Source organism: Dermacentor albipictus, chromosome 1 (genome assembly GCF_038994185.2).
Source record: "Dermacentor albipictus isolate Rhodes 1998 colony chromosome 1, USDA_Dalb.pri_finalv2, whole genome shotgun sequence".
In the NCBI taxonomy this organism is placed as follows: Eukaryota; Metazoa; Arthropoda; class Arachnida; order Ixodida; family Ixodidae; genus Dermacentor; species Dermacentor albipictus.
The window spans coordinates 96,310,746-96,323,985 of record NC_091821.1 but is presented as its reverse complement, the minus strand read 5'-3'; the positions used below and the strand labels follow the sequence as shown (position 1 = coordinate 96,323,985).

At 44.4% G+C, this 13,240-nt stretch overlaps 1 protein-coding gene and 1 non-coding gene across 2 annotated transcripts in view; one reads left to right on the top strand and one right to left on the bottom strand.

Moving 5' to 3' along the window:
• Positions 1–330: 330 nt before the first annotated feature.
• On the bottom strand, positions 331–417 carry TRNAY-GUA (transfer RNA tyrosine (anticodon GUA)). Its single transcript is given in 2 exon segments — positions 331–366; positions 381–417. It is a non-coding gene; the product is annotated as a tRNA-Tyr (tRNA).
• Positions 418–1,395: 978 nt separating this feature from the next.
• LOC135902635 (breast cancer anti-estrogen resistance protein 3 homolog) overlaps positions 1,396–13,240 on the top strand; it is a 252,610-nt gene continuing 240,765 nt past the window's right edge. Inside the window, exon 1 of the mRNA XM_065432828.2 lies at positions 1,396–1,680. Within this exon, the coding sequence (XP_065288900.1) occupies positions 1,638–1,680 (43 nt within the window). The 5' untranslated portion in view covers positions 1,396–1,637. The remainder of the gene's footprint in view (positions 1,681–13,240) is intronic.

Genomic DNA, 13,240 nt, shown 5'->3' with positions numbered 1-13,240 from the left:
TAACAGTGCCAAAAATACTGAATGCAGAAAGAACACCAGCAAGAACCGTGATTATCACGTAGATTTCAGCCGCGAAGCCGGAAACGAAGTTTGCATTACCAGTTTTGTTTTCGTATGGCTTTGAAAACCTTTGTCCTTGTTTCACTACTAATAACTTGCACTACTTTGTTCAAGACAGATAACGGTAGGTTGTTGCGAAAATCTGGTTAGTTTCGAGTATTCGAAAATACCTTCTTGTGGAATAGTTATTGTCCCATTATTCCATTCGTATTCTAAACTTCCAACAATCGCCCACCCCCAGTAAAATGGGAGAGGAAAAAAAGCAGCGCCTCCGTCGAGCCGGATTCGAACCAGCGACCTATGGATTACTGACTTCGCATCTACAGTCCACCGCTCTACCAACTGAGCTATCGACGGAACGGATGCAGAACTTTTAAAAAACCTACATAAAATATGCATTGTTCTTTATTTAATTTTTAAAAATTTTTTTTATTCGGATCAAAAGGTTTGCACGTTAGGCAATGCAGTCATACACTTGCATTTGTAACACTAACTCTGCCTATAGCGTAGCAAGTTCGCTATGACCATATATTGCTGCAGTGTGCCCTAAATATTAAGTCTTCACTTTTGAGCCGCATTCTGGATCGATCACTTCCAATAATCTCAGCTTCAGTTCATGTCGATTTACTGGGCCAGCACACGATGCCCGTAGGTATTGCGGTGTCGTTACGTCACGCAAAAGTGAAACTATACCCGATCAATCGAGAATATAAGTGAAGCATAGTGAAAAGATGCGCCGTAAAGTAAAACGATTGACTCGAGTTGTCTGCCGTCATAAGAACAGCGCGTTCGACCGCCAAGGAAACTGCCGTCTAATACAAAGCACATCACATGTGACACTAACAAACTGATCGCTGATACATGGTTGCACCTCATGATACCTCACCTGTCCTTACCTCGTCACGAGCCGTTTGGGTTGGGCATCACTTGTACCTAACCGAACACTACAACTGAGCATGCACGCGCGAAATGCTGCCAGTGGTTGCAGGTATAAATCTTGTTTCTCTATACGTGCTTATCTGTTACAATACCAGATAAACACAAAACAAAGCTGCAACGCAATGTGCTGCAACAAATATTCAATCCGTGTCTGGCCTCCTGCCTTGGGACCCGCTCATTTTCTCAACCTACTCCGCCGCCCTCTCCCCGCGGCTTTTCCAACGCCTGGCGCCATCTTACGGCTACGATTGCATCGAAGACACGAAGTCCTCGTTTTGCTGTCGCTCCACGGCGCTACGTATCCACGATTGGCGCGAGTTTTTGTTTGCTCACTTGGCCGCAACGCGCGTTTTCTTCTCGCTGCGGCGTAACTCCGGAACTTTCGTCAATCAGCGTACGAAAGCACGTGCGCCGCAGCGACGCGCGCACACTGGATGGTGGCAACGTAGGCACGTTGACGCGTCGTTGCGCTCAAGTCTTCCCAGCGCGCGTGTGTGTTCGCCAAAGAGACAAGTTCCGCCGTGGCGTTGGCGCTCGCGTATCCGCATGATTGCGTGTGAGCGCTCTACTGGTGCACCGCTCTTTTCCATGCGGATTACGTGAACGTGAAATTTTCCAAACGCCGGAGAAGCCACATCATGGGAAATAAACACGCCGGATGCCTCCGTTCTCCAGACATACGTAAGTTGCTCTTGATCATTCTGCCGCGCGCTTCGACGCGCATGAGGAGCATGCTTCCTAAATCTCACTGTATTCGGAAGCATGCTCTTTGGAAATCGAGTCGCGTTTGAGAACGCAGTAGCAACATACGCTTTCAACTTAATGCTGGCTGACTACGCGGCATGTCGCAGCGTTGATGGAGAATTACTGCGGTTAAATTATTATTCAGGACCTCAAATGCGGGAAGCTGATGAGAAGGTAAGAAAGAGTGCCAGGGTAATTTTCGAACTGGAGAAGTTGAGGGGATTAATGCCCTGGCAATGTTTGCTTTGAGCGCGTGCAGCCATTTCACAGGAGCATTCGTTTCCACAGTAGCCGAGGCGACTTGGAACTCTTAATGGTTGAGTTTATTGTCAATAATATGATGTATTTTTATAACTCTATTTTTTTTCTTCTTCTTTTATAACATGGCAACCAAGAAATGAAGACCCAATGCCAAAAAATGCAGGATAATAACAGCACATACACAAGACTACCCACAAGCCTCCTGTTAAGGCGCTTTAATTCTGAACATGAGGCTGGTGGTTCGTTTTGTGTATATGTTACACTCTAAGAAAAAAAGGACTAAAAGGGGTAGGGAGGTTAGTCCTTTTGGGGACTAACTGATTTGCCACAACCATTAGTCTTTTTGGGGACGAACTGACACGGGATGAACTGTTACTCCCCATGCGCTTACTCCTTCGGAGACTAACAGTTGCCCCTGCCCGATGGTCCTCAAGGGAGTAACGGTAATTCGTTCCGATGCTCCGCAAAGGCGGAATTAATTAAATTATGCATTTATACCATAATAGAAAAAATTAATGAGCTGGAAAAAGAAACGTGCCCGAGAGCAGGAGTCGAACTCACATCCTCTCGCTCACAAGTCAGGTACTCTAACCACCTCACCACGCCGCTTGGTTGATAAGACGGGATGTTTAGACAAGGTTAAGCATGGGAACACAAGTGCGGCAATATAAAAGTGACTCCGTATTTTGTGCAAGCTATGCAGTGAGCGTCTAACGTTGCGTGTACTTGCAACCATAAGCGCCTGCGAAAAGAAATCAGCCTGAGTATTATTAGGGTGATTTAAACTGAGGCACTACGCCATATATACGTGTAGCGAGCTCAAACGGGGCAGCGAAAACGACAGAGAAGGGCAATTTCTCTGTCACTTAGCGTGTGCCGTTTGAGCTACACATCGCTTCAGTTCGCAACCTCCTTGGAACGGAAGAAACTTAGGTACTATTGACCAAGAAAATCTAGCCGTTTATCAATGACTTGCGCGTTTAATGTGTATCGCTCACTTATGGGGTGCGCACGAAGGGCATGCCTCTTCACATTCCAGTTTTAAGTTTCACGTAATTTTCGAAGAGGTAAGGTGCTGCTTTGCATGTAGTTCAATAGACAATGCACGAACTTCGAACCATTCACGATTTATAGCCAATGCCGTTTTCGCCGCATCGCTCCATGACACGGACGAAAACAGCGAAGTGCCTGGGGAGTAAATGTTGCCGTTCGTCCTCCCATTGCTCTCTTTCCGAGCAGGGACTAAACACTTACTCTCCGAAATTCGCACACGGCACGCACATTCATGCAGTTAGTCCTTTGAGGGACGAAAGCGCCCTTTTTAGGACTAACGGCGCAGTTACTCCCGTTTTCCCCGGGATTTTTCTTAGAGTGTAATATTATGACTTTCATTGGCATTGGGCCTTCAGCGCCACCGATCGATACATCAAGGTCGAGTTCGCGCGGATGCGCGCTGTTGAGGCGCCTTCGGAGCACATCGGCGATCTCGTGCACAACTTGCGCGATTTTCCGACACCCGACTGCATAGATTTACACATGTTCCTTTCCTAATGGCTTGCCTGAGGCGGCGCATTCACATTTTTTCCGACGAATGATCCAAGATCTTTGCCACTAAATCAACTTCAGTTTACGCTGATATATAGGAAAAAGACTACTACACATATATTAAGAACCTTTATAATATATATATATATATATATATATATATATATATATATAACGTAACTTCTTTGGACGAAACTAGAAACTGCGCTAATCCTTTTTATTTATTTCATGCATATACATTCGGCGTTATATATTTTCTTGTATCTTATTTTAGTTACCATTATATGCGTCAACCTCCACAGAGCTAAATTTGATGCATTCGAGAAAAAGAATATAGAACACGGTAATTTGGAAACTTCCGTTCTTTTTTTTTCAGAATTTTCGCAGACTTACCTGACATCGTTAGCTTTCTTCGGTTTACACTTTCCAAGTTAATGCTGAAGACGTTCGTTTTACAGCGAGGCTGTTAGCCTCTCGGTGGTTGGCATTTTTCGTGTCTGTCCGTGAACAAAAATTATCATCATCAGCTTGATGGCTCATACCCCCCTAAGCAAGCAAAAATGCAATGGCTCATCCCCCTCGTAATGCAGAGGCTACAAGCATTCAGCAAAGTGAAACGAACAGTGCATGCATTCATTGCAATCACGCGTACAACCTACAGAACACCGCACGTCTCAATAAAGAATAAACTCAAAACAAGCGTCTGTCACCACCAGCAATGGATCATACCACTGTAAGGAATGGCTCATACCCCCGTAAGCACGAAAAAAAGTGTAAAGGCTCAAACCCCCGTAAGGCAGAGGCTACAAGCGCTCAGCAAAGTGAAGCGAACAGTGCATACATTGATTGAAATCACCCATACAACACACAGAACAGCCTACGTTTCAATACATAGCAGGCTCAAAACAAGCATCCGAACCATCAGCAAAGCATTGCATACCACCCTGAGCAGTTGTGGTGGTGGTTGTGCAACAGCTTCGCTGGACATCCAGTTTCGCAGGGCCGGGTATGGCAAGTATTTTTTTTTTCATTTGTCATTCAGCGAAATAGAACACAGCGCTAAATCCAATTTAGTACGCTGGTTTCTTTTCACTCGCCCTCAGTAATGCTGCTGTATATTTTACATATTAATCCTGGGAGTTGCACAAAGCACCGTGTGTAAACGAATGAGCACATTTGAGGGTGTCAAGAATTTCGAGATGTGTACGTTAACTGTTTTTAAATTGAAACACTATTAGCACGTTGGACAGAGGCAGCATGTTTTCATTTTGAGAGAAACCATCGCTGTTGTAGATTGTTCGTATAGGTAAGCGTTGGAGTTGAACAACTCAAGGATTGATTAGGGCACGTGCCCGAGATCATGTCGGACCACAACTCGATCACTGCTGTGTGATCGAGTTGTGTCGAGTTGTGCTTAACATATGCCGGTTCTATTTGCACCGTGCACTATACATTTTCCCGCATTACCCTTTTCTCCCTCTCCTTTTTTTCTTTTGCTTTTCTTTTTGGAACGCTGGAACACACGCTTGTATTTTACATCGCTGCCGCCGCCCTTGAGGCCCTTGTGCTTCCACGCGAAAACATTTTTCTTCTACGCAGTACGTGACTTCTATACAGATTGTGAACCCGTTGTTTCAGCGATGTCCCCTCTTTCTTATTGCTCAAGGTTTCTCATTGTTCTTATCCTTTGCTCCTTATCGCTCCACTTGGAGCTTATATTATCGCCTGTCTAGATATCCAACAAACGCCTCTTGTTCTTATGTCCTTCGGTATGAAAGCCAAAAGGATAATGACCTGTATACCGAAACACTAGTCGTACAACTCACAGTCTTTTATTATTATTATTATTATTATTATTATTATTATTATTATTATTATTATTATTAAAACGCTTATTTTTTAAGAAATGGTACAGAGCACTGCGCGAAATGAAGTGTTGCCAGTTTAGCTATCTTCAGTTAGATCTAGCTGCTTTTTACCCGGCATGGTTGCTTAGTGGATGGTGTTGCGCTGGTATAAGCACGAGGTCGCGGGATCGAATCCAGGTCATGGCGGCCGCATTTCGGTGGGGGCGAAATGCGAAAACACCCGTGTACTTAGATTTAGGGGCACCTTAAAGAACCCCAGGTGGTCCAAATTTCCGGAGTCCTCCACTACGGCGTGCCTCATAATCAGATCGTGGTTTTGGCACGTGAAAACCCCATAATTTATATCTGGCTGCTTTTGGGCCGATACAGCAACTAAAAATTCGACTTGCCTTTTTCTTCTTTTTTTCTTTTTCTTTTCGGTCAATTAAAGGCCAATAGAGGTAGTTCTCAAGGAGTACTTCACTCTAAACTGCTATAGTGTTTCTATTTCGCGTCCCTTTACACGCCCCCTTCACTTATGTACCAATACCTTAATGTTAAGGCGACGGCGCGGCATATTCTGCTTTTATACTGTGCCCCTTATTCCGTCTTATCCCTTGACAGCACTTATACCTTGATTAAGGACGAAGCTTAGTGCGATTCTTTTAAAGTTAATACCTGTAGCTTTTCCTGCACACCGCAAGGAAGCGTAAAGCTTTGTCAGAGGCGCTAGAAACATATGTGAAACTGTCGTTTTAAAAGCGTCGGCAGGCATAGCTACTTTTTTTAAAGTTTTCTGATCGGGAATATTCTGATTACCTAACTACATGTGGACCGATTCCAACTAATTTTACGAATATTGATCTGTAAATACTGCCAATATATTTCCCCGATTTGTTGTTCCATCTTTTACTACTCTGTTGGGGAAAATTATAGCAAAAATTGTTTCGAATGTTTCTCCATATCCTTAGCCCGTCACCGGAAAACAGCCTTCTGACACCTAAAGTATAAGTAAGTAAATAAATAAATAAATAATGTTGACCGGACTCGCCTGAGAAAAGAAAGGGCATTGATTTCGGTCACGTACACGATCCTCGACAATTCACATAATTTCTTTTTATCCACAGTGTAGTTGCGCTTTTCAGCTAAGTTTCAAAGCTTCGAGTGCTTCCTAGCGATTACCGAGCAGAATAATAAGAAATGTAATGCAGGGGAACTGAACTGATGTCTCAGAGAAATTGATTCCTGAGGGGTGGCTGATCAGAGCGAAGGAGTGAAATAGAAGAGAAGAAGAGTGTAGCAGAAAGACGCCAGTAACGTGTCTCCCAGAAAAATATTTCTCCTGTAACACCACCTCTCTCTGTCTGTCTGTCTTCGTTTGCTGGTTCGGCTCGCCGTTTCCGACTTGGGTGTTTTCTGCACGGATTCCGCTGGCGCGAATGGCACTTCGCCTGGTCGTTTTGGTGCGCTTTGGACCGCTCTCGCAAGCAGCGCTTTCTTCGACTGGTCGAAGGAGAGCGCGCGACTTGCGTTCGGCCGGTTCATTTCGGTCGCTCTCCTCGATACCGCGTCGAGCGCTGTCATAAGTGCAGTCGTCGACACGAGCGCTTCCCACCGCGTCATCACAACACAGCGTCGCAGCTGTTGGCGACGGTCCTCCATACCTCAGGCATGCGGCCGTGTCTGCGAACGCTCGTCCCACCGTCAGCCGTTTTTCCTGGCAGCTTCGGCTAGGCGAAATCGAACGTTTGCTGCATAGTCACGTGGCTTCGCCTCTGCCATTTTCGTCCTCTGCCTCCTCTCCTGTAGACTCTGATTCGGAGAATGGAGGCGACCAGTTGAATATACCATAAGTTATGCGATTTCTGCCCCGACTTTAGCCAGCTCACAATGTCTATAATTGTATCGAGAAAACACCGCGTGGACACCTTGGTAGCAGGTTGCCACCATGCTATAGTAGCTTGCTGCGCAATGAAATGATGCCGCAGCAGCAGTAGTATCCCGCAGAAAGCCAATGAGAGCGTCCCTGTCCCGTTTCTCCGTCTCACGAACATGCTTTGCGAAAGAATCCACCATTTCGTCCTCGTCGGTAACAGTGGCGACGGGCGTGCACTTGCAAGCATGCCGCAGTGATTCGATAGCCGCGTTGCTGGCGCCTTCTTCGATAAGCCATCTCTGATAAGAACGCCCACTTCCGGTGTGCCAAGTGGGCGTGCTAAGAGCCGAGGTGTTTCTGCCCTCGATGCCGGAATTCCTATACCTCTTGAGTAGTGAGCCTAGTCAGTCGGAAGCATGCGTCAAAGTGCGTTTCGAACAGGAGTTATTGAGGAGGGAAACAGACGACGTCATTTTTGATGGTCAGTGCAGTGCTATTACATACTTCCGTTCAGTTTAACAGTTTTCGGACTTTCGAATTCATATATTTAAATTAAATTCTGACGTTTTATGTGCCAAACCCATGATATGATTATGAGGTACGCCTTGATGGGGAACTTGGGAATAATTTTGACCACCTGAGTTTCTTTGACGCGCACACAATGCACGGTACACGAGCGTCATCTTTTTTTTTTTTTTTGCATTTCGTCTCTATCGAATTAATTCACCCCACGGCGGGCGGATTCGTACGTGAAGAGCAGCGGTAATATATCGCGTAAAAAAGGGGGGAAAAAGAAAAGAAGAAAAAAAGTCTGTTTGTCGTGGCAGGATTTTTTGTCCGGAGGGAAGGAGAGCGGGAGCTGTTGCTTTTTATCACTGCTAAGCAGAACACGTTGGCCTTTGTGCTTGCGGTGCACCGAAATGCGCCTATTCTTGAAAGAAAAATGATCGCCGAAACGCACCCGTTGCTTTTTCTTTTTTTTTTCGTGGAAACAAACACCGGAAAAATCACGAACATCGGCAGCGGTTGACACTTCCGCTGCCTGGTGCTTTGCGCCCCCATCCTCTCCGCCTGTCGCTTTTAGAGAGGTTGAGTGCGCACGCTTCAGGAGCCTGGGAACCGACACTTCTCGTTCCTCGACATATTTCCGGACGTCGAAAACCGCTGCGAATGTCAACGAGCATTTTCTCCTCTCGTTCTGCTGCTTCCAGACTCACGATGAGTTCTTGAGTTGGAACACTCCTTTACTTTCCCACTTTCTTTTTCTCCTTCTCTCTCTCTCTCGTATTATTTAGGGAGGTGGGGGTGAGAGGGCTCAGGGGGTGAGAGATCGTTCCTTATTTTTTATTTTTATTTTCCTGCAGGCTTATCTCACGCATCACACCCTCACACCTTCTTTCTCCTTGTTCCCATGTGTGGCTCCACGTCCGATCACGTCGTTACCACTTCCCCTTTTGGCGAGCAGGCTGGCTGAACTGGCATGCTGGCAGTGATCTTAAGAACAAACCTTTATTAACTACTTACCATATTTCCAGACTGATTCCTTGTACTGAGTGGCGCGCCAGCAAACAAGACCTTGAACAGTGGAGGTTGTGGGCGTGGTCGGGCTTAATAATTGTCACCCGTGCTACGTGTGCTCTTCTTTTGTGAACATCGACAATCTGACGTCGTTGCTCACACGAAAAATATGGAGAAAGCTTAAGAAGTGAGCTTTAGCTCGGGCCCAACTCCGATGCCGCCTATTCAAATAGATGTAAAACGAAGAAATGCTTTTCTCTGATAACCCCTGAGCCCATTATTTTTTTTTCATTTATGGCTTGAATTTTTTACAAGAATTCTCGAAAATCGGTAAGTTAAAAACAAAAGATTAGAAGCACGAAGTTTACAAATTTGTAACTCTGCACCAAGAATCGATATCGCAGTTCTGTAAACTACATCTGTTAGAACATCCAAAACGGAAAACAATTGATGTAATAATTTATAGCTTACGCGAATTTCTTGCGTTGTTTACAAGGGTTTCGCAAAAGTCCTGCTCACACGTCAGTGGTGTATTCAAAAGCCATGTATAACAACTCAATTTTGTGCGCTTTCGATGAACTATTAGATGCAATTTGACAGAATTGTAATACTCGTTGCTGAGTTACAGAGTTGTAAACCTGATAGTTTCGTTTTTTTCCGATTTTCAACAATATTTGTAAAAAATATCAACGGTCTTAGTCTAGAATCCGCTGCCAAGAGTCACTAGAACTTAGCGTTTTCTTTTAAATGCAACAAACCTCACCAAATTTGAGACAGTGGTTGCCGAGAAAGATGATTTCTCCCTTACCGGGTATTTAGATAAGAGCGCCCGAGCTGAAGCTTCCTCTGAAAAAGGAAATAAAAAGGAAATACTTGTGCAGTTGCAGCGCTCTCACCCCGTCGGAGGTTATCTTCGGCAGTAAATAGTTGCTGAGGAGATTCGTTGCCGGAATAAATTCACAGATGACTTTTCCTGCTTAATTTGTTAACTGTAAGATTGGTAAATCGCTTTAAAACATATATAACAGCGAATGTGGAAATGCCGTTCTTGGCGCTGCGTACACGCTGCGCTGAGCCAGAGACATGTACTATATAGCGCCAGTCTAAGTGCTCGAAAATTAAGTAAAAAATGTGCAGACTTCAGCGATTCGTACAGCTCTGAATTCGTTTATAGCCACAGCAGTTACTCCCTCCACTTTCCTCAACGCCCCCAACTCTGTGTAAAATTTCTGGGGCTGAATTCGTAAAGCCTTTCGTTTGCGAGCGCTCTCTACTATTCTTCCGGGCACCTTCTATAATGATATGTCCAACACCATGACTGACTGGCAGCTCCCCTTAGGAACAGTTATAGCGTAAGGGCGCTTCTTGCGATACGCACCCTGCAGCCCTGTTTTGACTTCTCCAACTATGCGAGGACGTTTATCAGATGGCGAAGAGGACGACACAATGGAAATGACGCTATGACGACGCCTACCGCGGCGTGACAGCACGGAGAGACTGGCGGACGGGACGGAGCTGTTCCGAGCTCCGTAGCTTCTGTCACGCCGCCGCAAAATGTTGCATATGGTGCCCGTGGCTACATGGTAATCAAATGACTAATCTATCACGGCACGACGATGTGCGCAGCAGCCTAACAGATAGACAAACGGACAGCGCAATCCCCGCGCTCACTTTAAATATACACATGTTCAGCGTCCATGGCGCTCCTGGCAGACGCTTGTAAGGATTCAGACGAGCTTAACTTTCTGTCAATGTTAACTAATTTTCGCTAATGAGCCTCTTAATTTTTTAAATTTATTTGCGACGCAGGTCCAAATGAACGTACAGTTGTAGTAGAGAAACCCACGTCCTGTTATTTGTGTTCGAGAGAAGGCAGCTTGGGGAGCGCCATAGCAACGTGTTGACTAAGAGAGTGACTGGGCGCGCGCCTCCTGCCTTGTCACTGAAGGCCGTTGTCGCCTTTCTTGTGGCAGCGCCTGCTGTCGCACGCATCCCGCTCACTCGCGTGTAGCCCAGTGGCTGATTAATGAGCAAGCTGGTCGACCCGTTCAGCCAGTGTGGCCAATAACAAGCTGACAACGACGCCGACTGTGTTACAAGAAGTGCAACTACACCTATTTACGGCTCTCTTTTTCCTTTGGGATGGAGCCCCCCCCGTCAATCAGTGTCTCTATAGAGGAATCGCCGTAACATGCTTGCAGATATTCTTTTTTTTCCCTATTTGTTGATTGCGGCAGCGAGCCGCTGCCATGGACGTCGTTTTCTATGACACCGCTTAGCTTAGGCGAGTCCTGTTTGAAGCATGGCAGGCAAGTTGTCTGCACTTTCTCGGAAACATAGAGCTGTTGCGCGTTAACTATAGCGTACTCTCATTAGCGCTACCATTGGCCGCATTCGGATTTAATTGTAAGTAAAAGCAAACAACACGGAAAAATACTGAGAAAAAAAATCGTGAAATAAAAATGATTTTTTTTTCACGAACATCATTTTTAGACGAATACTGACTCTTTGTTGTCTCTATGCACTATGACACGTGCATGTTCAATTCAATTCCTTTTATTTTTCCAAAAGAATCTTACAATGTTTTACAGGGCTAAAAAACTGCGGCTTGCAGCTTGGCAGAGGCCTGGAAAAAAAATAAAGAGACTTGAGATCAGGGCACACATGGTGCCCAACGTCGATGTACAAGCTAAACCTGAACATAAATATAGCATTAGATAACATAGCAATCGCTAACAGAGAATTGGATGGCATATTATCACATACTAACATGAACATCGTATGCCGTAAAAATACAAAAATATAAAAATATATTAAGTTTTAAGGATGTCAGAAACAATACAATAAGTTGAAAATTGTGTAAAAAAAGCATGTAACAATAATACAGATGTCGCTTGAAACAAAGGTAAAGAAGAACATATATAGTCAGCAGTGAAGAAACTACAGTATACAAAACAAGGCAACGCGAAACAAAAATACACACATACATGATGATCATTAGTACGTGTAACAAAGCAATTCAGCAATTATGGTTTTAGGAAGAGGTGACGTATTGATGTCAACGTGGGCTTCGATATGTCTTCGCACCTGACGTACCTGAACATTGTGCTGCAAAGACTGCAATTTATAGAAAGTACAAAAGCATGGTATGAGCCACAAGTCAATGCAACGCGTGTGAACCTTACTATTATGTTGAAGTAGTGCAATTGCGGCCACAAAGTTTCTGAAGATGGGGAGAAGATACACAATATGAACGCAACAAATCAAATTCACACATACACTGTATTTTCACAATGTTATTTATAAGATAGAACGAAATAATCTGTTCAAGATGAATAATCTATATTTGCGAGTACGTCAATTTTGTGTGTGTGTGTGTGTGTGTGTGCGTGTGTGTGTGTGTGTGTGTGTGTGTGTGTGTGTGTGTGTGTGTGTGTTAAACCCAGGAAACTGCAACAACTATATGCGAAGCAAATTGTTCATCATAAAGTTGGAGTGTTGCCTCCACGGGAAGAATTGCACAACAACGTGACAGTGCCCCTGTATTCATAGCTCCCGGAAATGTTTTTACATAGAGTGTCAATGTAGGAATCCCATGCAATATTCGAGCTAACTATGACACCAAGAATTTTATCTTCGCTGACTATTTCTATCCTGTGACCGTCACCATATATATCCTGTTCCAAATTGTTTACTTTTTTGTGCGAAAACAAAAATTATCTTTCTTTTTAGTAAATATTCAGTAGATACATATGAGCGCAACCTGGAACACGGGCGAAGAAAGAGGCCGGGGCGTGCGTTGTTTTGGGCGGATTAATCCTAAGGCGATTGGAACGCGACCGAAGAGCCAGGCCCGAATTCACAATGCTTTTTGTACCCTTTGCCATTGGCCGGTCGCCTTCGCTAATAATATGTGTGATATCAAGATTGGCTCGCATTCGCTTTCACGAGCAGTTCCAGCTTAGAACGTGTTTGTGAATACAGGCCCAGTTTCTCATGAACATGATTACATCTTGATTCAAGATCGTTTTCATCAGAGCCTTAGAGTAGGATAGAGCTGTCATATGATGCATTTTTTGCTTGTATCAATATTTACAAAACGTTACTGTACACGTTAAACAAAAGATCATTTAAAATGCTGACTTAGGGCGCACCACTTTCTATAAGGAAGGGGAACGAATGGTTGTCATCCATACGCACACACTGACTCCTATTTCATATTTCATATGAACGAAATAATTCCGGGCGTTTACAGAAAATGCCATGATCTGAGAGTTTTATATAAGGATGTTATGGATAAGTAAATCGAAAGCCTTACTAAAATAAATGAAAAGACAAAAATTATACACTTATTTTCATAGCTTCTCAACAGTTTGTCTAAGAGTTAATAAAGCTCTTTCAATTGAATGTCCTTTCCTGAAACCAAACTGTGCGTTAGAAAACGGATCCA